We start from the raw sequence: 22,889 nt of genomic DNA, 5'->3' as shown, positions 1-22,889 counted from the left end.
TGAATGCTAACATTTACCTGTTCCATCACATTGATAATAATGCTTAAGTTCTGTGTGACATTTGTTTGTAAATGATTTTTTTTTTCTAGTATTATTGAAACGGTCAAAATAATCACTTAAATGTTATAGTTGGAATAATCGATGGACCTCGACCACTTTTTTCATTTAAAAAGTGGCCCTTCAGTGCCGTCTTGTGGAGAGTTAGATCCAGAGAACATCATGCAAATATTCTCATGGTGAGTTACTGAAATATTGTTGCTGGACGCTTTATAAACGTTGTTTACATACATACGTTTATACCAGAACGATTACCAACAGGGCATTATTTTTTGCTGTGTCATACCATATTTTTCATTCGTCATGCTACGGTTCTGGAGAAGTTGCCCGCCCCTGCTCTAAAGTAAGACTTTCAATATTTTGTCATTGTAAATTAAAAAATTGTCTTACAATGTAAAATTGTAAAAAAATGTGTCTTGCAATGCTGATAATGAATATCATAACATGTCAACCTACACAAAATCACTGCTCTGTGTGGATTTGAGTATATTTCTTTTATATACGTACGAAAATTTATTGCTAACCTCACAAGTTTTTAAGCACACACAAGTTAAACATTGCGAAAACTGCATGAACTGATCAGCAAGAAGCGAAACGAAAGTAGAAAGTTTGCGGACATTGAAAACTTGCAGCATATATGTAGGAAATATAATGTGGATGTGAAAAAAAACGATGTGATTGCAGGAAGGTAGAATACAAGTTGTGTAGAAGTAAAAATGTTGGTTTTGTGGAACAATGTTTGATTATCCTTCTGCATTAAACAATGGAAATAAAGGTACATTAAGTTTTTTGTCAGATGCAAAGAAGTGGCAGCGGTGGGATTCGAACCCACGCTATTGAACTGACTGGTGAAATTGTTGGTTTTGTAATTTAATAAATCTTTAACATTGTCAGTATAACACTGTTTTGAGTTTTACGGTTTGTTTATTATCAATCATTTCCAACTGTCATTTCTTTCAGTGACGTAACAAAGCCATTTGATGACGTATTAAAGTTCCATTTCCTCATGATGACGTAGCTGGAAATCTTGGAGCCACGAATCACCGAGCGTTTCTCTCATCCGATTATCCAACAATTCCCAACCGTTGGGAACATCCCGCCAGCAGAGGCGCCAGAGCGCGATCGCTCGTCGGATCACGTGATCCCGCTCGAGCGTGTCGTGCGAAGGAACAGGTCGGATCTTGTTCTGCAGAAAAATTTTGAATCCGCTTGGTACTGACGTCATAGCAGGTCGATTGTTACGTGACGTGACGTCAAAAAGTGGGGAGCGGGACCAGGCGAGACTCGACATCTTTTAGTTGTTTTTAGTTGTAATATGGGTCAGTATCTATTTAGTTGTGAATCAGGGTAAACAAACTAAACACATAAAATCTGAAACAAATATAAACTTGACAATAATTTGACAATAATTGATAAGCTTTATTCGGCCTATCAACGAAACGTAGGCCCGTCTCTAACATTAGCAAAGCTCTAACAGTCATGATTGTTTTAACGTAAGTATCGGATCTATCTGAAGTTAAAATGCTTCGTAATGTTGAGTAAAGTCAAAATATTTTTATTCGGCAACTATGGTATCTGATGCGATTTATTCATATCTTGACTGGTTTGCAGCAAAGTGGATCAGCAACAACCTCGATAATGTTAAACTTTCATAGAATCTTTTTCAGGATCGAAGTTAGATTTATTAAAGTAAAATTGCGTCAGAAATGTGACAGAGTGTGAAGTCTGTCCAACTTCGTTTTATTCAAGCTAAAGCCGGAACCAGAAAAGACATGCCCGACTTACGTGAGGAGTAGGTAGGCAACACAGAATCGTGCTGTACACGGGTACGGAACAACTATATTAAACTGCTATAACTGAACTGTATACACTCCATGTTAATCAGTATAACGCTTATTTTGCTTTCTGTCAAAATCATCAAGCAACTTCTTTGCTGCCACAAATTTCCATAAACCGCTACAGTTTAAACTTGCAATACAAATAGCAATCTAAACTACTAGATTCAAAACATTCTGCTTCCCAAGCAATCCACAATCAAGCTGTTGCGAACCTCAATGTTACAAAACAAATCTACGCATCGGCCACTTGAAACCATTTTCCCTACAAGTCCAACCATTCCGTTCTTTAGTTACAAGTAAAACTTGTTTCTGACTCAAACTGTCACAAACTCAACACCATTACAAATCAGGTGCAAAACTTTCACTGCGAAAAACATAACGTGAGAAAAACAAGTTTTCATCATTTGTGCAGACCTACGCAAAACAGTTTCTCCTTCGAACAATAACAATGCGATATATGGCCGTTGTATCAACACGCGGCGTTGACCAATCAAAACAAAGGTGTGTTAAACTACGCCAAATCGACGAAAACACTTTTTCTTCGCTGTGCGCTTTCTGGTTCACCATAACAAAGACTTGCAGTTGTTTGCGAACCGAGGCTGTTTTTTTCAAACTAAAAGTCCAAATAATGCCCAAAATTCCTGCCTTGACTTAATTCTGCACAAATTGGTTAGCATTGCGTTTTGTACTTTGTGCCATATATAAGTTGTTACCACAACAAAATACCAAACTCTTGCATAAAACGCGCATTCAGTGTTATTTACTCTGATGAAGGCGACCTGTACAGGACGTCGAAACATCGGAATAAAAATACATTTGCCAGAAGAGCTCTATAAACTTCATACAGAAAAAGATTAAATTTTACGACTAACGAGAAGAAAACGAAACGAAATTTCTTCTGAACGTCCAAATCTGCCTTTGATACAAATGCCTTGATATGAAACAGGTAGTTCTGTGCTACTCCTTATAATGTCAGCTTTCTAACTACATCGCACAATACCCTTCTGCCTTGGAACAATGTTGACAATTGATAAATCTCTCGCAGAAGAGTCAACACCATAAATCAATCCCAACATTAAACAGACCTTGGATCATGTTTATCACGTGTTTTGTAGTCTCACACAAGACCCGTATGTTTGCATAGGTCGCATATTCCCCATGTTGTTGCGTTTCAACTTCTACCGCAGCTCTCAACGCGTAGAGTTTGTTGCCTTATCATGTTCTGCGGTCAACCTACACATGTCATGTACTGTTGTCCGTAACTGCATTGGTTAGTTGCCTCCCAAAGTCAGTTGCACTTATGTTATTTGTTATAGTAACAACGCCAAATAACGATCGACTTTTGGTACACATACCTGTGCGCACTATGAGATTTATTTACCATAAACAAGCTCCCTGGCAGATTTGTTTTGAGATTAAACTACTATTAAAGTCCGTGTCTATAATGATTACAAGTCAAATGATCGAGCAACGACGTTTCAACAACACAACCGCTTTTTCCTAATTGTCCAAAAAGTATAAATGTTTTTAGATTGCTTAAAGCTAGGAATAACGTTACTAAGATTATGTGTAAAATCTTGACTTCTATATATAGGCACGGTGTTTTCTGAAGTCGCTTTTCATGACTTTCAAATGTGTAAACAGTGTAATTGACTTCAATAATGGTTGCGGGCTTTAAATCTTTTGATGTCACTGCTGTGATAACAACAAATCGTGTATTCTGCAAAGTCTTTTTTGTGTGCATATATAAACTCACAAACATACACTAAGTCTACTTAAGAGCTATTGCCGAATATCTGTCAAAAAAAACGGAGAAGGGCATTTAATACCCTACTTGGCCAAAAATTTTAAATTACAATTGTATAATTTTTGTAATTCACAAATAATTAGGTTTGCCCATGAAAACTTTTTCGGGTGCACGCAATACAGAAAACAACAAAAAAACAAAGGTTATGAAAACTCATTTTCAAGATTCATGCGATAAATACGCCGCATATAGTTTTATTGAAAATCTAGCATATATGCTTATAAGCCCCAAACCTATTGTCGCAACTTCATCCACAGTAAACACTTTCCCGAAATTCCATTTATTTGACATAAAACCGCGAAGTAAACAACTTAGACCGACCCTCCACCTCAAGCACGTCCCCCACATAACAATACCCATTGTCCCTGGTCATTGTGACTCATCAAACAACGCCTTCGAGGGGCGGGCACCCCCTCAAACATTTACGTCATCCCTGTAATGTACACGCACGAATACGTGTGAAAATATGACATTGTGCGTCTATTTTAAAAGTTGTTGATTGCAACAATTGGATCATTCCTGATATCAATCGCCCATGTTACGTCATAATGTGTTGCACAATGTGTATTGTGACAAGGCAATTGCGGAACGTGTTGAAGATTGGAGTATTTTTCTGTTTTTGCTTCACTATCCTGATTGCATTTGGAGCGCATTATGATTGCAACGTAATTTGGTTTAAAGTTTTCCAAAAACGCCATCCCGTCTTTCTGTTCACACTAAAATTTAAATTTTGTTCAGGACAAAATATGTGTCAACAATTTGTTTGCAGATCTTCGTAACACCCTAAATCCCAGCTTGTTAAAAAAAATACTGTTTTGAAAATCAAAATGTTTATTTACACTTTTGCCATCACCACACACACATGTACGTAACCATCCCAAGCACGTATTATTACGTCACACTTCTCCGACAATCATTCAAAAATTATGATAAAACAAATATTAAAAAAACAAAATGGAATATTTTTAAACCCTAAAAAATACTGGTTTGTTTTAAATATTGACTTAATGTTAACTTTTCTAAGCACAATTAGTAAAAAATAGCGTTTTGTCAGATATTTTCGTCTCATACAACTCATCATTCGTTCATGCAACATAGAAATCGCGCTCGTTCAATAGAAATCATAACATCCATCACGCGGTAAGGAACCATTGTTAGAACCGGCCTTCGCTTTCACTCAAGTAAATGTACATCTTCCAATAAAACGCAAGCAAATAAGGTTTTCAAATTGAATATATTTCGCAGCTAGAGCATATTATGCAGGTGGTAGTAATTTACAGGGCCAGCAGGGTAAGTCGGGTCTGTTGCAAAGGTTTGAAGCTTTGCAAATTACAGGGTCGGGTGGCTGTGGTCATCTCCTGTTGATTGTTCACGCACATCTTCGGTCTGACTGACAACCTGTAATGACACGGTAAAAGTTTTTAATAACTCCGTAGCCTAATGTCAGTTTAACGTCAAAAGCTTGCGGTCACCATTGACGATTCCATACGCTTTTCTGCTCTCAATAACATGTCAGCGTTGTGCAAAAATCCGTGTTTTGAACCTAAATCTGATACTAATTCTATTTGCTAGTTGTTGTTTTTTTCACTTTCTGCTCTCAATAACGCTTCAATGTTGCACGGGTATTGCCGTTTTTAACCCCTAAATTTGATGCCCATTGTATTCGCTTCAACTTTTTTTGTTTTTTGGGGCAGTTGTTGGTTTAAATTTTTGTTTAAAACTTTGAAAAGGTCAAACGTTTTTGCAGTTTTTTCCCTAGGAATTCAAATATTAAAAAAAAAACAGTTCGGTCGGGATTGACAAATGTCTTTAAAGATTAGTCATTGTTATATTTGCTAATTGGTCAAACCCTTTAGTTGATGCGAATTTCAATGCCAAACGTTTAAGTCATCAGAAAAGTTTTGTCGAGATTGATGAATGACTTCAAACCTAAATCGTTTTTGTATTTGTTCATCGTCCCTGAATTTACAATTTAAAGACTCACCTTTCCATCCTTGGTCTCAATTGTCTTCACAACAACCTTCTTTGTCGTCACAGTTTCGACGTCATCAACATCCTGACGTGACAGACGGTCGTCCTTCTGGTAACCTTGACAACACAAAAACATGACGTCACCGGGGTCAAACATTTGACCTCTGCGAAGGTCAGGAACTTACTTTTTCTCATTGGAGCGTAGCTAGACTTGAGTGTACCAGTGTGAATTTGACTGACACGATCCGAAATTCTAGAGAACAAATGAATGTTTGTTGTTAATTGTTTATTTCCTTTATCAATGTTTTCTGACCATTTCACAATGCACGCAGTTGTACTCTATAAGGAGCACAATTTATAGTAGTAAATTTTTTCACATAGGAAAACATACGATGCCTAAAACCTGTGTGCAAAATACTTGAAGTTTCCTTAAGTACTTTAGTATGACATGAAAGATGGATTGAGTTTGAAAATGAAGCTACGATTTTCAAAGTCTCAATTTCAGTTTAATCAAAATTATATTATTTTTATCTAGTCTAGTTGTCTGTATTCACAACATTCCAGCACAATATTGCTTAGATCAAACTAATTTTTGATCTGAAACGCCAGAAACCCAACAACAAAACTTCCAACATGCTGGATGACAATAGTTGTTGCCTACCTTTCATCTCCAAACGCATCAACTCTGGAAATAACGAAACATGATATTGTGAATAGAAATGAACATGAGACGAAAAGCATGAAACAATGTTAAAATGTTACATGACATGAATAGATTATCAACCAAATTTATTTTTGAAACTGAAGGTTTTCAACCATTTTGTCTTTTGCTTTTTCCGCAGATTTTAGACAAGTTTAACACACTGTTTTTACAAACCTAACAAAATTTGGTCAAACATATTAGCTTAAGGTTGAGAGGCCGAGTTTAAAACGTTTCAATAAAATTTGTTGAAGTTTCGAATCCATAGAGATCTTACCTTGATTCTTCTCCCTCCAACAATTTTCTGTAAGTTGCGATTTCTATGTCGAGCGCCATTTTCACGTCCATCAGTTCTTGATACTGACGCAAATGTTGAGCCATTTGTCCCTTCAAATCGTCGCACTCAGCCTGTGGGGAAAAACAGGATTAAAAATATTTTAGGAAACACTGCCGCTAGACATGACATGACAATCTACGAAAAAGTTTGCAGTGAACGTGCATAAGAAGCTAGGCATAAGTCGTTGTAATGCATGGTGGTATAATTTGTAGTTACCCTAGCGCAAGTATGTTAGGAGGCGACAAAGCATGGCATTATTTTTTGTGAAAGATTAGTTTAAAATTTCAACTTATTTCTGACTTGAAACAAGATATATACGAAAAACCATTTTTAAAATAAAATAACACAGTAGTTACGAACTCAATGTAATGTGAAGTATTAGCAATACTGTTCGTAAAGATACGAATAATCAAACAGCATTTCAAACTTGAAAATATAGCGTAGTTTGATTGCAAGACAATTTTGCTGACAAAGTCATAAGAGGGATAAAAACAATTGTAAAATCGAACCTGTAAGTTGTTGATGGTGTCCTGCAAATCTCCTGTGTCTCTATTGTATCTGTCTTCCATTTCACCAAGTGTACGTTGCAGGGAATCGTTCTATAACAATGCAATATTAAATATACAAGCTTCAAACCGGGGAAAGGGTCAAATGAACTATGCAAGTTTAGGGCTTTTTTATTATTCTACTTCCTAATACACTTTCCAGGGAGTTTGAAATGTCTAAAAATGTGCTTGGTACACATGATTTATGATTATTAACGACTCAAACGCTTGTGATCAAAGCTAAAAAATTTGTCACATTTAAATGGCAGAATTTAATCAAGACTACGGCAGATTCGAATCTGACCGTTTTAAGCATTACTTACTGTTCCACGAAGGGAATCGATTTCCATGTTAAGAGTCTGAACGCTCTTTCTGTATTCGCTGACTTCACTTCGAACCGAACGAAGGGCGTCGTCGTTCCTCGAAGCCTGCTGCTGCAAGTTGTCAACCTGTGTGAAAACAAAAAAAGATGTGATTTAAGTTTGTATAACCTGCACAGTTAACTGCCTAGCAGGTCTAATAGAGTGTAGTAAATACATTTATTTGTTGTCAAGCCCTTTTTCGACAGAAATGAAGTTTTTTTTTTCAAGTTATCAACTTTAGAATACAAATATTTTATCAAACCAACAAATTTAAAGTACAGCGGAATTTAAACGATTTATTCTTTTTTTATACGATTTCTCTTCACTAAATATTGACTGAAAACACACTTTGCCTTAAAGGAGCCGATTAAAAGACGTAACCAAGTTGCTATACTATTGAAAAAAACATTGATTCACTACAACAGTGCATGGTCTCCAACTTTATCGACGATTTATTTACTTAAAATTAAAAACATTGTAATTTTACCATTTTAATTACTGAAATTATCAAATTCCTTTCTTGGAAAGAATTTCTCCCTGTTTGGCAACCACTACATCACAACAATAAACCTAACTTTAACAAAACTAAATCCCTTTAATTCTCCCACCTTCTCAGTGTACCACTGTTCAGCATCAGCTCTGTTCTTCGCCGCCATCTTCTCATACTGCATCCTCATGTCATCAATCAGTTCCTCCAAATCCGGACCAGGAGCGGACTCTATTTTGATTTCTGTGTTGCGAACTTGCTCCTGAAGTTCGGCAATTTCCTGTGGTGATAAATAAATGCAATTGAGAATTACAAAGAAAACACAAATTAAATCATACACAACTCAACTGGTTTATATAGACATTGTTTGACACACTGCTGACTATATTGACTATATTCTCTGTCTTTAGCGTTACCAAATCCATTGCAAGGTATTTTGACCATTTTTCAGTTAACGATAGATTATATGTCATGGTGTGTAAATTAAAATGTCTGCAGTGGGATTCGAACCCAAACCTGACAACTTTGTCGACATTTGGAAGTCTTGTAGCGACCTCACTCACTACCGTTATCGTGTGCCTTCATACTACAGCGAACCGGACAGATTGCCTTCTTTCTCTGACTCTCGTCTTATGCGTCGTATTCGCTCATTGTGTTATTCTATTACGATGTACCTCGAATAAACACCTCGCTACATTTGGTGACCCCAAGCGTGCAAAAACGTTATTTTTGCATTATGACAGAAGCCACAAACTCAGAGAACGCTGTAGCAGTAAAGTTACCCACGTTTTGGACAGCTCAGCCACGAGTTTGGTTTCAGCAAGCGGAGGCACAGTTCACTCTAAAAAGCATTGCAGGAGATGTAACGAACTACTATTATGTCGTTTCGGCTCTGGGATTCAAACCCTTGACTTGATGAGCTGGCCTGGATTTCAATTTCAACCAGTTTTGCAACATGAGCCCAACATATAATCAAGACAATATAAAAGTTGTTCTTGGTTGGATTTGAACCCACAAACTATAGACTTCTATCCAACTATCAATCATTCTCACCTGTTCGTTCATTCTCTTGATGAACTCCAACTCCTCCTGAAGAGTTTCGAGTCTTCTTTCCAGATCCAACCTCACCAGAGTTGCGTCATCACAATCTTTCCTCATGTCGTTTAGATCTTCCTCCATTTCACGTTTTGCTGCGGCTTCTTCGTCGAATCTGTCAAAATCAAAACGAAAAAAATTTGAATATGTTTTCAAATTCGAACAAGAATGGAGAGAAAATCGATTGGATGCAATTTTCCTTTACCACTTTGCTTATGATGTCACACGCAGAACAATGACATCATACACCAGTTATTTTACCGAACCTTATCACGAAGGTGTCACATTGCTATACAAAGAGCGTTTAAAGCGCTTGTAATACATTTCGTTGCCATCTGGCGTTCACCGAAACCTAATGCTGAATGCTTGCGTCCCATGAGAGGGGGATATACATCCTGGTATTTGTATCAATGGAAAGACGCAGATGAGGTCGTCCTATATACCCGTATATACGCAAATGGAATAAACCACTATGCTTGCTAGGGGAATTGAGGTTAATATGCCCATGGATATGCCAACTTTAGATTGTTGGTAATATGTAAATGTAATAAAGACAAGCAATCGTACACTGGAAAGCAAATTCGGAAACCAAAACGCCCAAAACATCAAATTTATTTTGAATAAATTATTTGGACTTTTTGATTACAATGCATCTAAAAAACGTTTTTCACATCTAAAGCATTCTATTTCATCCTATAGGATTTTTAAGCACATCTAAAACACTTGGTATTTGGTATTTAAATTGCATGCAAGTATATCTGTGAGTTCTGTTTGACATAATGACCTTCGCAAATCCTTACAAAGCCGTCTCCTTGTACTTTAAGTAATGCGATGTTAAACGACCTTGGGGAGACGGCATTATGACCTTCACAACGATCTGTTGACATTGTTATGACTCACAGCCAAATGTTAACAAGCATTTAGCTCATAGTCTCAAATAGGGGGCTTGTAGCAAATATGTGTAAATTAGCTGAGTGCGTCACCAGTACAGCTGTGATATTTGTGACAAGCAAGCTGCACCCTGTGGCATCAAACAGAATTGATCGAGGCAGTGTTTTTTTAAGGTGTTTTGGGGGACCGTTTCGGTTTCTCCAGCGGTTTCCCAAAATTTGCCAGTAGCCTAATAAATAATTCGTTTAAGCAAATATGGCTATTTTTGGTATTTAAATGAAACACTTGCGGTCTCTTAAAACTACTTAGCGGTCACCCAAACCAAACCTTAAAAAAACCTGGATCGAGGCATGGTGTTTCAGCCTGTTACCTTTAACAAACTATGGCGTTGTTAGATGGCTAACCAATACGACATGTCACCAGTTTGTTTATAATTTATTGGCTTGATGCTGTGATGCTGTGACAACATTCGGTGAATTCCAACTTACTTTTGCTTCCATTTTTCAGCCTCAGCGGCGGCATTCTCCAGTTGAAGTTGAATGTTTTCCTTCTGGTTCGTCAAAGAATCAACTTCACGACGAAGTCTGGAGAAAATTTAATTAAAGTGTGAAAAAGCACAAATGTTAAAAGATTATCCGGACACCAGGTGATTTTGTTAACACTATGCTTTTTCAACCACATGGAGCTCTCAGCCTTGAAGCGATTCGATAAAGATATATTAGAGGTTTTAGGTTATTCCTTCCGGTTAGAAAAATACTAGATAGGCAGTGGGAGCCTAGAAAAAGCTTCTAAAAGTTGAAGTGCTCACCAATCTTCTAACTGTTTGTCTACAACAAAATCATTGGTGAAGTTCAATTGACAATATTGTTCAATACTGACATCTAGCGGGTGTGTGTTTAAGTGAAAATTCTTGACCAACCTGTTGAGTTCTTCCTCGTACATATCACCGAGTCTGGATGGACCAGAAGCGCTCAGTTGTTCGACCTGAGCTTCCAAAATCTTGTTCGCTTGTTCGAGAGCGCGAACCTTCCAAGAAAAATACGATGCAAATTTTATTATACATATGTTGGATGGATCAGACCCAAAATTTGTTCGTTTTATACCTGACTGCATACGTTTTATTTATTTATGCGCGTTTGTGTTAACCTCTTGTAAAAAGGCCAATTATGAAGATTAATCAGAAAGTTATTGGATTGTGAAAAAAGGAAAAAACGCTGATTTGTCAAAACTGATTGTCAGTTTTTATTTTGCTATGATAAAGCCAGGTTTTTCCTATTGTTACCTTATTTTGTGCAATTTGTATAAACTTTTTCAACAAATGCCATTCTTTCAAGTCTATTTAGAGATTATATGGATTGCGTGGGTATATAGATTGCATGGGAATTTTAAAAAAACCTTCTCTAAAACTGTTTCAATTCTTGATTAATCTTACCTTGGAGATGTAACCCGCGAATCGTGAATTCAAATGTTGCAATTCTTCCTTCTCGTTTACACGCATACCCTGGAAGTCCGGGCCAAGGCTATCAGCCATCATGTTGATATCACGCATTGTGACGCCACTCGCAACTGGGGTTGACCTCACGACCTTTACCCTTTCACCCGACATTCGGCTTGGACCAGCCCCACCCATTGATGAGCTGCTCGACAGTCTGAGAAGGGGGTAAATGGTGTTTTTAAGCAGTGGTAGAGTTTTTTTTTTGTCAGCCGGTTCTATCACAAAAGTCATATTTTTCAGCCAATTCTGTTACAAAAAGTTCATTGACGGTAACCAGAAATGCTAACCGGTTCGCTGATCTCATAAAATTACTATAGAACCGGTGCGAACCGGCTGAATCCCATCACTGGTTTTAAGGGTGAAGTGTTGGCAAGAGTGTGGTAACGTTACACCAGAACTTTTAGTCGGCGGTTTTCTTATTTGAAATAAAAGTATTTGGCTCGCTTTAAATTTCCTTGCATTTTGAGTGACTGCGTCTGTGCTAAAATCTTTCAATACCTTTAACATTTAGCTAAAATAACTCACATGCAAACATGAAAACGTGATCAGGTTTCGTACTCGGGGGCGTCCTGGGTTTGAATCCCGTGGAAAAATACGAAAGGGAAATTTTGCTCACCTGAAATTTTTAGTGCTTGAGACTTTTCTTGCTGGTGACTTGGACTTGTAAGTGAAACGGGACGGTCCATCTCCGAAATGACGCTTGTAGCTTGAGGTTCGCTCCTCGTACGATCGTCTTGACTGCTGATGCGACATTTTCAATTGTTCACCGGTTTACCTAAATTCACGTGAAAAATGTTTTAACACGATATCTTCCTAACATTTCAAACCGCAGCCGATGTTGGTAATATTTGCTTCCGAAACAGTTATAGAGTCAATTTAAACAACAAAAATTAAATAAAATGTGACTAAACTTTGAACTGGCTAATTCCAATTTAACTATTCCAATTTGCTTTACTATTTTAGCAAACATTTTGCTTCTAACATAAAAATAAAAAGTTGTCTGCAAACTAAAATTTATTGTTACCAAAGTACAATAATAGATCCAACTTACAAAGGTTCTGTAAAGATTTCTGACTGTCCGTCTACAGAATAATCTCGATGCCCTTGAAGCTTTATACGTGTCTGTTCGCCCTTCCTTCTTTCCTTCAAACCTGCCATAAGGGGCTTGTCATCATGCATCAAGTTATATTTAGAGTTTGAGTGGTCGGCCCGTCTGGCAGGCTGATGATATTCCCCTAACTAACTTCACGTCCCATGTAGGTGATGATTAGAAGACTGTAAAAGTACATGGTCGAATGTATACCTAAAAAACACCTTCGTTGTAATGTTTCGATTTGGGTAAATGCGTTTAAACCTGGTTGTGGAATCACAAAGGCGTTTCTTACACTTTTGGACTCAGGTTTTATTCTCCCAACTTGATTTTTAAAATTGACATAAACATAAAAAAGAATATATTTTAAATTTTAAAAAAGGTTGGATTAATTTTTTTCCTGGCGTGATATAATATCATGATCAATAAAAATATGTATTTTATGCTTTTCTATTAAATCTGTTTGTAATCATGCAAAATGTGTCATAGAGAAGTAAAACAGTAAAGATAAATAAAAAATGACATTTTAAAAAAAAATTGACAAAAACATGAACAAAAATGTTTCAATTCAAAGTGTTTCATACGTGACAGGTCATAATTAAAACAATGATTTTAGAAGAATATACAAAAGTTCCAAATGTTTAGAACTCATATTGAAGTGTCTGTCACTCCTGGTTAGGCTGGAATCGCGCTTAACAACACATGCATGTCGTCTCGTCGAAGTACAGTTATGACGTAACAGAGATAAAATGGAACAGCTGCACGATGTCGATTGTGACGTACGACATTTCGCCGACATCGTCAATGCGTGCGTTCGAGAACTTTACACTTATGTCGTAACAAGGAAAGAGTTGTCATACAGCGAACTTACAACAATGACCCTATTTGATTCACAATCAAACTAGAGAATGTATTTTGAAAGTAAATAGTCCAGTATGTGGTAACGTTGTTCATATTTTTTGTTTTCCTTCGCCGTAGACTAGAGTATTTGAAGCTTTTGACAAAAAATGGTTAAAACAGAACTTTGCAAAACTGGGTTATTTTCAGTAACAACGTTGTTTTCCACAACAACACCCAATCCAGCGAGTAATCAGATTTAATTAAAACAATCGGTTTCGACCTGTACCTTTTTAAAATTTTAGCTTTCATCACCTTTTTAAAATTGTAGCATTCATCACCTTTTTACAATTTTAGCATTCATCCTTATATATGGTTTGTTCACTTACTGTGATTTCACGGTGATCTTAACATACACATAAGATATCAACATAGGTTCCCCACACACAGGGACCTCGACAAGCAAGAAAAGAATTAGAGCCCCGCAAAACATTGGTTAATGGTTTACAAAAACTAAAAAAAATTACGCATGTAGCCTATTTTGTGGTTAGTTTCACAAACTGTTGTCGTTTGCTGCAAACCACAGCAATTTGTAATATTTGTTTGTTGTTGCGGATTATAAAAGACCGTTTTCCGCTTCACGAAAAGAAGGATAAATTGTAGTGACAGAGGATAGCGTAATATACGCCGTTAATTTCTGACAGCAAACAGGCTATTGTTGTTGAACTAAGTTATTTCTTAAAGTTTTGGAAGTATCAAAACAAACACTAGGTCTAAAAATGAAAAATCTCTCTCAGTCTTTGAACTTCAGACTGCAAATACATTTTTTTATATAGTCCATCTGTTTTCAAATATTTTTTTAGAACTAGTGACTTGTCGTTTAACGTAAAAAAATTAACAACAGCATGTCTTTGTTTTTAATTTGAATTGCAGGAATAAAGATTTATTTTTCATCACCCCCTTTTAAAATATAAAACTCGTTTCCTTGGCCTCATCTTACATAAAAATGTGTCCGCGTTTGTATTTTGACATTTTTTGTGCAGTTCATGTTTTCGTGTCCCATGTTGTTCAACGTACATAAAGCAGAATTGTTTGTTTATCAGCTACCTAAATGTTTCTTTCCCTCTTGTGCAGTGGTATGTATTAGGAAATTATTGTGTTTTTTGTCGCGGAAAGACAAACTATGTGTTCTTACGAGTGCAAAATCGGTCCTTCAATTCTTAACAGTGACCTTGCTTGTTTGGGAGACGAATGTATTCGAATGTTGGAATGCAAAGCTGATTATCTTCATTTAGATGTTATGGACGGACATTTTGTTCCCAACATTACCTTTGGACATCCAGTTGTTCAATCAATACGGTATTTTACTAACTTTTCAGGGATATTTTATCTCCTTTATTAACTAGTCTGCTATTGATTTAAACTTTTAATAACATGTTTAATTAAGAAATTTGCTATATACTTATCTTGGTAGCGATACAGATAAGGCATAACAATAAAAAAGGTTTATCGCCGATTGATTGTAAAACTGAGTCTAATGTCTGAATATGATCTGTATACAATATTCCCTGCAATGCTGATATCAAGTTACTTGAAACATCAGACATCTGTATCATTTGCTTAAATTTACATGATTTTTCTCTAGTCTTTTATGCTGCAAATTATAAAAGTATGTCATTCTGGAAAATGAAAAAAACAATGACTGTGTAACTAGAATTCACTTGAATACATTTCATCAAATGTTGGGGTGGAAGTTATTTACGGTTTTGGTACGACATTTGCTGTAGCAGGTGAAGTAAAAAAAATAAGAAAAAATAGAAAACGGAATATAACTTGGTATCATGGATTTCTAGAGTAGTGTATTATTCTGAATTGCCATCCTTAGTTCAGAATGGTATTAACAAAATTGCTAATTTACATGTTTTCTCTCCAAAAAAATGGGCATGTAATATTGCGTATTTTAACAGAAAGAAAATTGGATGTGCGCCCGTTTGTGAAGTACACATGATGGTCTCTCGACCAGAACAATGGGTGAAAGCAATGTCAGAAGCAGGCGCAAATATTTACACCTTTCATTTGGAAGCATCAGACAACCCACAACAACTAATTAAAGAAGTAAGATAAAGTTTTTTAATCCATCACAGGACTCACTAAACTTTTACCTGCTAATGGGTACAGTTTAAAATATTCAGATATTAACTTGAGTGTTTGAAGCTTAATTTGAATACTTATTCTTGTACATTAGTGTTTATGTCATTGATTTAAAGTTATAATGTTCACCTTGAAACAGGATTATTTTGTAACAAAAGCTTGTTTCAGCTAACATGTCCAGTTTCTAATTTGAGGTAATTTACTTCTTCAAAGATTTCATTTTGCAGAGTAATTATGGGTAAATTTCTCAAATTTCTCAAATTTCAGCTCAATTGTCTTGGGACAATCACCTTATGACAGAGATAATTATGGCATATATATTGCCTAAAAATCCTTCTTTGGTATAAATAAGATTACAATTAGAACGCAATTAACTGCCAGAATGATTTTGTTTATAATCGTTAAGCTGCCAATTTATATTCTTAAAGTATGCCATGATGTTGCAATAAAACTTTTTACAAAATTATATTGCATAAAAACTTTGTGTTTCGTTGGGGTCATAATACAAGCTTTCTTCATTTCAAAATTTTACATGAAGTGTTTTTTGCATAAATATTGCATAGAAACTTTGTGTTTCGTTGGGGTCTTAAAACAAGCTTGCTTTCCTACAGAATTTTACATGAAGGTATTTAAATGCAGATTAGAGAAGAAGGAATGAAAGCTGGATGTGCAATAAAACCTGCAACCCCTGTTAAAAACCTAATTGATTTACTTCAAACACAAATGGCTGACGTTGCCCTGGTGATGACGGTGGAACCTGGCTTCGGTGGACAATCTTTCATGCGACCTATGATGGATAAGGTGAATATGAAAGCATTTTGTTAAAGTTTGATTTGTGCATCTTGCAGACCAAATAGATTGGCTGGAAGGAATTTCGTGAATGTTATGTGTATTGGTAGGGTGGCCAATAACATGGACCCCAAAATAAGGCCAAAAGATTTAACTTTCATTTGAAACGAAACAAACATTTTTGAACGTTCCTTTGCATATAGCCATGACATATCACATGCAATATTTTGGGCACGAAACACTCTGTTCCAACAACTCCTTGTTGGTAAAGTTTACTTTGTGCATCTCAGGTCTAGGTTTACTCTTACTTCTAGCAGGGATTTAACTGTCATTTCACTAAGTCTGACAAAAAAGGGTATGATTTAAAAAAAGGACATTTCTTAGAAATAAGGATGGTATGGCGACCCTGTACTCTGTAGGTATCATATTCTTGCTCTGGTTACCATTACATTTTTTGTGTCAAAATGGTGTTAGCATTAACTGTAACATATTATGTCATGTATTGTGGCCATTTACACAACCTTTTGTTGTTAGGTCAGTTTTGATTGTGACAGCTGAGTTACATTGTTTCCTCTTATTATCAACTTGACATGACACATATGATTCTAATCAGTGATAGGTGTCAGCTTAAGGTTTAGAATCAATCGGTTTATGTCTGTTAGGCCTCAAGTAAAGTTTCCAGACGTCACAGACAACCACCCACTTGACAAACTTACTGGCAAAGTTATAACAAACTAATCCCAACACCCACATATGTATCTACACAACCTATGTAGTGTAGTAACATACGTCGGTGGATTTTAGTGCCTTACACCGGTTTTGTTTACACGAGATACGCTGGTCTGCAATACGTCGAATTCTCACCACGCCTCACTTGTTTTACATGCGCGAATTGAACTGGTATTTGTGTGATGAAGTCATCCGTTAATCGGAGACGCCCAACGTTTTTGTGTCACTGTATTTTACTTTTATTCAAATAAAAACGGATTTTTAGCCGCGTAAAAGGCAAACGCACACTTTCAAAAAGTGATACAGATTCCCCGAAACTCGTTTTGCCGAAAAAGGAACTCGCTTTGAAAAATCAAACCGGCGCACTTAAACATGCCGAAGTTGACTGGCCTTAGCAGTTTTAGGAAAGAGCTTTCCAAAACCAAAGCCCACATAAAAAAGTTGATTAAAAATCAAAAAAATGCTACAGTTGAGTACCTGAAGCTCTATGGAAAACCCGCTTTTTTCAAACGTGATTTAAACACTGTCTTTGGATTATTCCCATGGCATCGACGCTTAAGGTCGATTAAGACGTGTGAAGATTGATTACAACTTATTGACCGCGCATTGTACGTGAAAGGTCAGGTTCTCGCTTTGTAATTATCAACACAAATGTTCCTGGAATTAATCCCTGGTGGCTTCGTTCAATACTTCTAACGCAGAGATTCTCAAACTATGTGCCGCGGCACGCCAGTGCGCCCAGAGAAATTTAAAATTGTGTTGCGAAATATTCGCTATTTTGAAGTTTCAACATTCCAAGGTGTTTTAGACTTTACGACATGCGGGCGTGCATCACGACTGACGACGTCTAATGCTCATTTTTTACTTGTGTGTCATAAAAAAAGAATTTCATATCCCACACTAAAATTGCAATTTTTTTTAACAACTTTTGTGTGGTTGGCCTGCAAAAGTGTGCCGCAAAATAAAAAAAATACGCAAAATAAAAAATATAAAAAGTTTTTAATGCGCCGCATGCTTAGTAAGTTTTGCAAACCACTGCGTTAACTTAAAGTTTTCAACGTTACAACTCTGTTATTTTGTGCCGAAATTAACAAAGCATTAACCTCCACCGAAACATGGTTTTGTGCCTATTCGGATGTTTTCAAACCCCACTTGTCATTAAATCCGTTTCAGTTAACATTTATCGGATTTCGAACCAGATTAACTTTGTGAAGCTTCCGCTGTCATGATTGAAAAGTAATGAATAAAATGTGCTTTAACTTCCCAGAACTTTACGCCCACGAAGGGATGTATTTAATCACTGACTACAGTTTTCTACAAATTTTGCTTTTAAATTGACATCCGGTCATTAATCCGTTCCGCTTAACGAGTTCAAAACCCCTCTAGGTTTTAAATTCTCAGAACTGAGCGCTCTTACGGGTTACGCACATTAAAGTTCAAACGCGTTGTCGTGTTCAGGTTTTCCGGTTTTTTATCGGCAGGGGCTTAAAGCAAATCACTCCGCAAATATAAGTTGAAAGTGTCGAGCAGCAATCGTTCTCGTGCCACAACTCACTGCAAGGTCGGGGTACGAATCTCGCATCGACCTCTCAACAAAACGAAAGTTTAACCAAACAAAAAAAACCTTTGCTCCAACCCAGTGGAACCTGCTGGATTATTTGTGCATCCAATGGAATATCAATGTTACGCAACTAAAGGTTATCAGCAGGTAGCTCGAACAACTGCTAGATCATGAGCGCTACTCGTTGAAATGTTGTTCCGCCTACGTAGAAGCAAGCATGCATCATCGCCCACTGGATAAACCGTTGTTACCATAGCGTTCTAACTCACCCGCACTCGAATTAGCGTGGCGTTGTGCACGTTTTTAGCGTGAGTGATGTCCGAAAAAAACTTAACAGGACAAAAAAAAACGATTTCCAAACCTGTTCAATGCAGAATCATACACACACATATACTTGCTACCGTCAAAAAAAACGCGTTCCCTTGCCAGTGGTTGAATAGTAACCGAAACCGAACTTTTGAACTCATGTTTGTGTAAAGTTGTAAACACGATGTCAGGAGCCGGTGAATCGGCCACACGTAGTGCTGGTGAAGTATTACGTTTCTGCTTCCTCTATTTAGTTGAACGTTATATATGTAAGGTACTCAGTCACACATCATGTGCGGCACAAACTTCCGTGTAGTTTTCAAACAACTGCGGCGTTTCAAATCATCAGCAGTCATTCTGTAATGACATTGTTGCTGAAGAATAGCTTGTTGTGTTGTTAACCTATCATTGCTAATGTGTTATCGTTAAATGATGAATAGGTTAATTTCAACGCCACACAATGTATATATGAGTGATTTATGAGTATGGTTTGTCATTGATTGGCTCATAGTATGCAACTATACATGATATTCTACCTGCTTATAATTTTTTTAACACATGAGACAATTCATTCCTGTACAATGTCCATTTTTCCACCTTTTTAACTGATTTTTATCAATTAATGTAAAAGCATAAAGCCAATAAATGATAAGCTGCATTTATCAATTAAGTTGTGTAATTTGGGTTCTTTTCAGCTGTTTTTCAACAATGGCAATATCGGCTTCTCTTTAAATAAGAACAATAGTTAACTATGTTATTGCATCACAAGCACAACTGTAATTTATTGCGGACATGATGCTGCATTATGAAGTCACAATGAACTGACACACAAAAATTTCATTTTCAGATGCTCAAAAAGAAAATGGAATAAACATACAAATAAAAAACATAAAATAAAAAAAAATTGATGTTTTTTTTCAGGTACGAGAACTTAGAAAAGTTTACCCACATCTGGATATTGGAGTTGATGGGGGTGTTGGATTAAATACAATTAAACATTGCGCGGATGCAGGTACAAATTAACTTTATAATTTTGTGAACACTGTGTATTGTATAAACTGTCTGTAGTACGTTATAAATCTCTCATCACCGAACTCGGTACGAGTGTTGGACACAACAGTCATGTTTAATTACAGACTGAAAACTTTGACAAATGTGAAATCATCTACCATTTATTTAAGATATATATACACTGTATATTGCTATTTAGCAGAGGGGCTGAACAATTTTTATTGTCTTGTCATACCTGTTTTTGTGCAAGTATTTTATGAGTAGATACAGAAAGAAATACGCAATTATTCAGTGCAAGGAAATTTGTATATGCGAAAAATATAAACATTGGTGCATACATTTTTATGATCTACACATTTCTGTAGTATGATGTATTAGGCATAGTTGACGCAAACTTTCTAAACATAATTTTCTAACCAGTGGCATGCTGATGGAATGTGATAAAGCTTTGCAAATTATAAATGCTCAACAGATATTATGTGTATAGGAGCCAACATGATTGTATCCGGATCTGCAATTATGCGAAGTAATGATCCAGCAAAAGTTATTGCAGATTTGCGAAGTGCGGTGCAAAATTCAATTCAAGTTGCGTCACTGGAGCGATGACAAATTGTTAGTTGCAAAAAAATGCTTCCTAAAATAAGAGTTGTTTATACTCCGGCGATTCCATATTTTAGCTTTGTCAAGTGTTTTATTATGTTACTTCCTATGCAGGAGCATTGTGCTTTTAAACTCATTGTTCTACCGGTTAGAAAATTGCTTCACCCATCTACTACAGAACCACATTGACGATACAATGATGAACCAATGAAAAAAATCCTGTACTTTTTTGTATACCCTGTTATAAGACAGCAACTGCTTTGTGTCACACTGTATAGCTTAACCAATGCTTCTTACTACCGTGTATCGAAACTATGAACTGGTTTGGATTGTAAGTTCTTCAAGCTTTTGTGTTGTTCCTGCTTTGACTGCCAGCCACTACATCAGTTTGGTTGTTTGCTGGTGTGAATGCAAGCAAGGTTTCAAAAGTGGCGAAAATTAGAAAATTCATTAACCTGACTAACAGCTTTGCAGTATTGTAGTTAGAAAATCATTTGTGTATTTGATTTCATTCAATTAAAATGTTCCAGAAGGTATTTAAAGATGGCCATATGAAATCTAAATGACAAATAATTGCTTGTATTTATGGTAACTTAGTTGCATTCATATACAACTGTATTTGTTTTGTTGTCTTTGCAAACCAATTGCACCGATGAAAACCTATCTTGTAATTTTGAAACAAAAACCTTCACACGATCATACCGCAACTTTGAAGATAGAATGATTTTTGTGTTTATGCTGTTTTTTGTCAAGTCGGACAGCGTTTCAACTAAAGAGTCAAAACTACTTTCTAAATAAATGATATCAGCGCCAACAATAAAGTCAAAAGGAAACTTTAAATACTTTCTAACATCTTCTCCCCATTGTAGTTCGTCCACATGTGGTGCTGTTGCACTGTTGTTGGGAAAATTCAGGTCCATGTTTTCTTGTAGCAGTGGTAGAGCTTTCTTGAGGTCTGTAACCGTTACTTTGGCACCAAGAGAAGCTGCTACCATTCCCACCAAACCTGTACCAGCACCAAGTTCAAGGACTGTCTTGTTTTGTAGAGAGTATGTTTTGTGCAGATATTCACTAAGAACTGTTGCCTGCAAAACAAATTTTAAACGTAAAATTTTGGTTTTGCAGTGCTGGACAGTTATATTCAATGAAACTGCCACCAGTAAGGTGTTATTTGGATAAAAAAACAGGACATGTTTGGCAGAATGGTTAAGTAGTTTGGGCAACCATATTTCTTTCTCAATTCTTTTTGGGCCTCTTCTGTTTGTCAAAGTAACAATTTGAGGTGCACATTGCCCCAAATTCACCCAGTAGAACATAAAGGTTCAATAAAATTAAAGCCATCAATTCACGGCCAGAGCATGAACCAATGAGAGACAAGCAACTTAAGGCAGACATATGGCGATCACAATCAATTTAAGCATTATTCTACCCACCAAAAACAAAAAATACTTTAAAGTATAACATTTTTAAAACTTACTGCTTCCCAAACAACGCCAGCCACTCCATTATCCTGCCAGTTCTGTTTGATCGTGAACTTCTTCTCGATTCCACGAATTGAAATAGTTTTATTCGTTTCATAAAATTCAGAAAGTATTCCATTGTTTGTGTATGGGACCAATGCATACTGTTGGCAATTGTGTTGTTCGGAGTCGCAATGCGCTTGTTTCTTGGGCGAATTGCAACCTTGTTCACAAGCACCTGTGGTCATCTTGCAAATGAGTAAAAACAGCGTTGCACAATGCCACATTTGGAGTTCAGTTAAACTTAAACATAATAAACTTCTTTTTGACGAATTCGTTCCTGAAAAACAACAAAGTTTGGGTCAAAACGTAAACAAACTCCATAATTTTCAAACACTGACGAAGTACACCGGTTACGTCATAAAAGCAGCAAAATGTAAACACACAATTTTGCAATCCGGACCACTATAATTTATCGCAAAGGCTGCTAGATTTTTAAATTAGCAACGATGTTCGACATATTTAATATCTTTGTCAATACCTAAAGATTTGGTTAAAAATATTTCATTTAATTTTACAGCTAAAGTGAGAAGCTTATTGTTTTTATTATTACAGTTGCGCTTATATTTTGGTGTAAAAACTATTTTGGAAACTCTGAGCACATGGGTATCATGGACGATTTGCTGCGCGCTGGTTTGTGGTTTGTATCTTAAAAAACAAGTTTTTTTCCGCTGCTGCGATATTTTTCTTTCGTTGCGTTAGCCATTTCG

At 36.4% G+C, this 22,889-nt stretch overlaps 3 protein-coding genes across 3 annotated transcripts; 1 reads left to right on the top strand and 2 right to left on the bottom strand.

Annotated features, from left to right (window-relative positions):
- Positions 1–4,515: 4,515 nt before the first annotated feature.
- LOC145204926 (vimentin-like) lies at positions 4,516–12,717 on the bottom strand. The gene is made up of 14 exons (XM_080077540.1): positions 12,637–12,717; positions 12,202–12,360; positions 11,523–11,739; positions 11,010–11,116; positions 10,579–10,674; positions 9,158–9,314; positions 8,226–8,384; positions 7,579–7,704; positions 7,220–7,309; positions 6,651–6,781; positions 6,335–6,358; positions 5,859–5,926; positions 5,687–5,790; positions 4,516–5,100 (listed from the first exon to the last, which is right to left on the bottom strand). The coding sequence occupies exons 2-14, from the start codon at positions 12,336–12,338 to the stop codon at positions 5,032–5,034; spliced, it is 1,485 nt and encodes a 494-aa protein (XP_079933666.1). The 5' UTR covers positions 12,339–12,360; positions 12,637–12,717; the 3' UTR covers positions 4,516–5,031.
- A 1,873-nt stretch (positions 12,718–14,590) lies between these two features.
- Positions 14,591–21,499, top strand: LOC145203924 (ribulose-phosphate 3-epimerase-like). Its single transcript, XM_080076295.1, has 5 exons — positions 14,591–14,871; positions 15,480–15,627; positions 16,303–16,464; positions 19,970–20,060; positions 20,547–21,499. The coding sequence occupies exons 1-5, from the start codon at positions 14,696–14,698 to the stop codon at positions 20,663–20,665; spliced, it is 696 nt and encodes a 231-aa protein (XP_079932421.1). The 5' UTR covers positions 14,591–14,695; the 3' UTR covers positions 20,666–21,499.
- LOC145203923 (protein N-lysine methyltransferase METTL21A-like) lies at positions 19,799–22,488 on the bottom strand. The gene is made up of 2 exons (XM_080076294.1): positions 22,137–22,488; positions 19,799–21,744 (listed from the first exon to the last, which is right to left on the bottom strand). Exons 1-2 carry the CDS (start codon positions 22,404–22,406, stop codon positions 21,253–21,255), a joined length of 762 nt encoding a protein of 253 aa, XP_079932420.1. The 5' UTR covers positions 22,407–22,488; the 3' UTR covers positions 19,799–21,252.
- Between the last annotated feature and the right edge of the window lie 401 nt (positions 22,489–22,889).

Source organism: Phallusia mammillata, chromosome 8 (assembly GCF_965637545.1).
Source record: "Phallusia mammillata chromosome 8, kaPhaMamm4.hap1.1, whole genome shotgun sequence".
NCBI lineage: Eukaryota > Metazoa > Chordata > Ascidiacea > Phlebobranchia > Ascidiidae > Phallusia > Phallusia mammillata.
The sequence above is the reverse complement of the archived record's forward strand: the minus strand, read 5'-3'. Positions and strand labels throughout refer to the sequence as shown.

What these genes read in the sequence shown, in the direction of transcription:
- LOC145204926 (XM_080077540.1), bottom strand. Translation starts at nt 12,338, where the DNA reads ATGTCGCATCAGCAGTCAAGACGATCGTACGAGGAGCGAACCTCAAGC. An exon ending in AACAGTGGTACACTGAGAAG is followed by an intron (nt 7,705 to 8,225) that starts GTGGGAGAATTA and finishes GTTTTCACACAG; the next exon opens with GTTGACAACTTGCAGCAGCA. An exon ending in ACACCATCAACAACTTACAG is followed by an intron (nt 6,782 to 7,219) that starts GTTCGATTTTAC and finishes TTTTCCCCACAG; the next exon opens with GCTGAGTGCGACGATTTGAA.
- LOC145203924 (XM_080076295.1), top strand. Translation starts at nt 14,696, where the DNA reads ATGTGTTCTTACGAGTGCAAAATCGGTCCTTCAATTCTTAACAGTGAC. An exon ending in CACAACAACTAATTAAAGAA is followed by an intron (nt 15,628 to 16,302) that starts GTAAGATAAAGT and finishes ATTTAAATGCAG; the next exon opens with ATTAGAGAAGAAGGAATGAA. An exon ending in TGCGACCTATGATGGATAAG is followed by an intron (nt 16,465 to 19,969) that starts GTGAATATGAAA and finishes GTTTTTTTTCAG; the next exon opens with GTACGAGAACTTAGAAAAGT.
- LOC145203923 (XM_080076294.1), bottom strand. Translation starts at nt 22,406, where the DNA reads ATGTGGCATTGTGCAACGCTGTTTTTACTCATTTGCAAGATGACCACA. An exon ending in CTGGCGTTGTTTGGGAAGCA is followed by an intron (nt 21,745 to 22,136) that starts GTAAGTTTTAAA and finishes TTTGTTTTGCAG; the next exon opens with GCAACAGTTCTTAGTGAATA.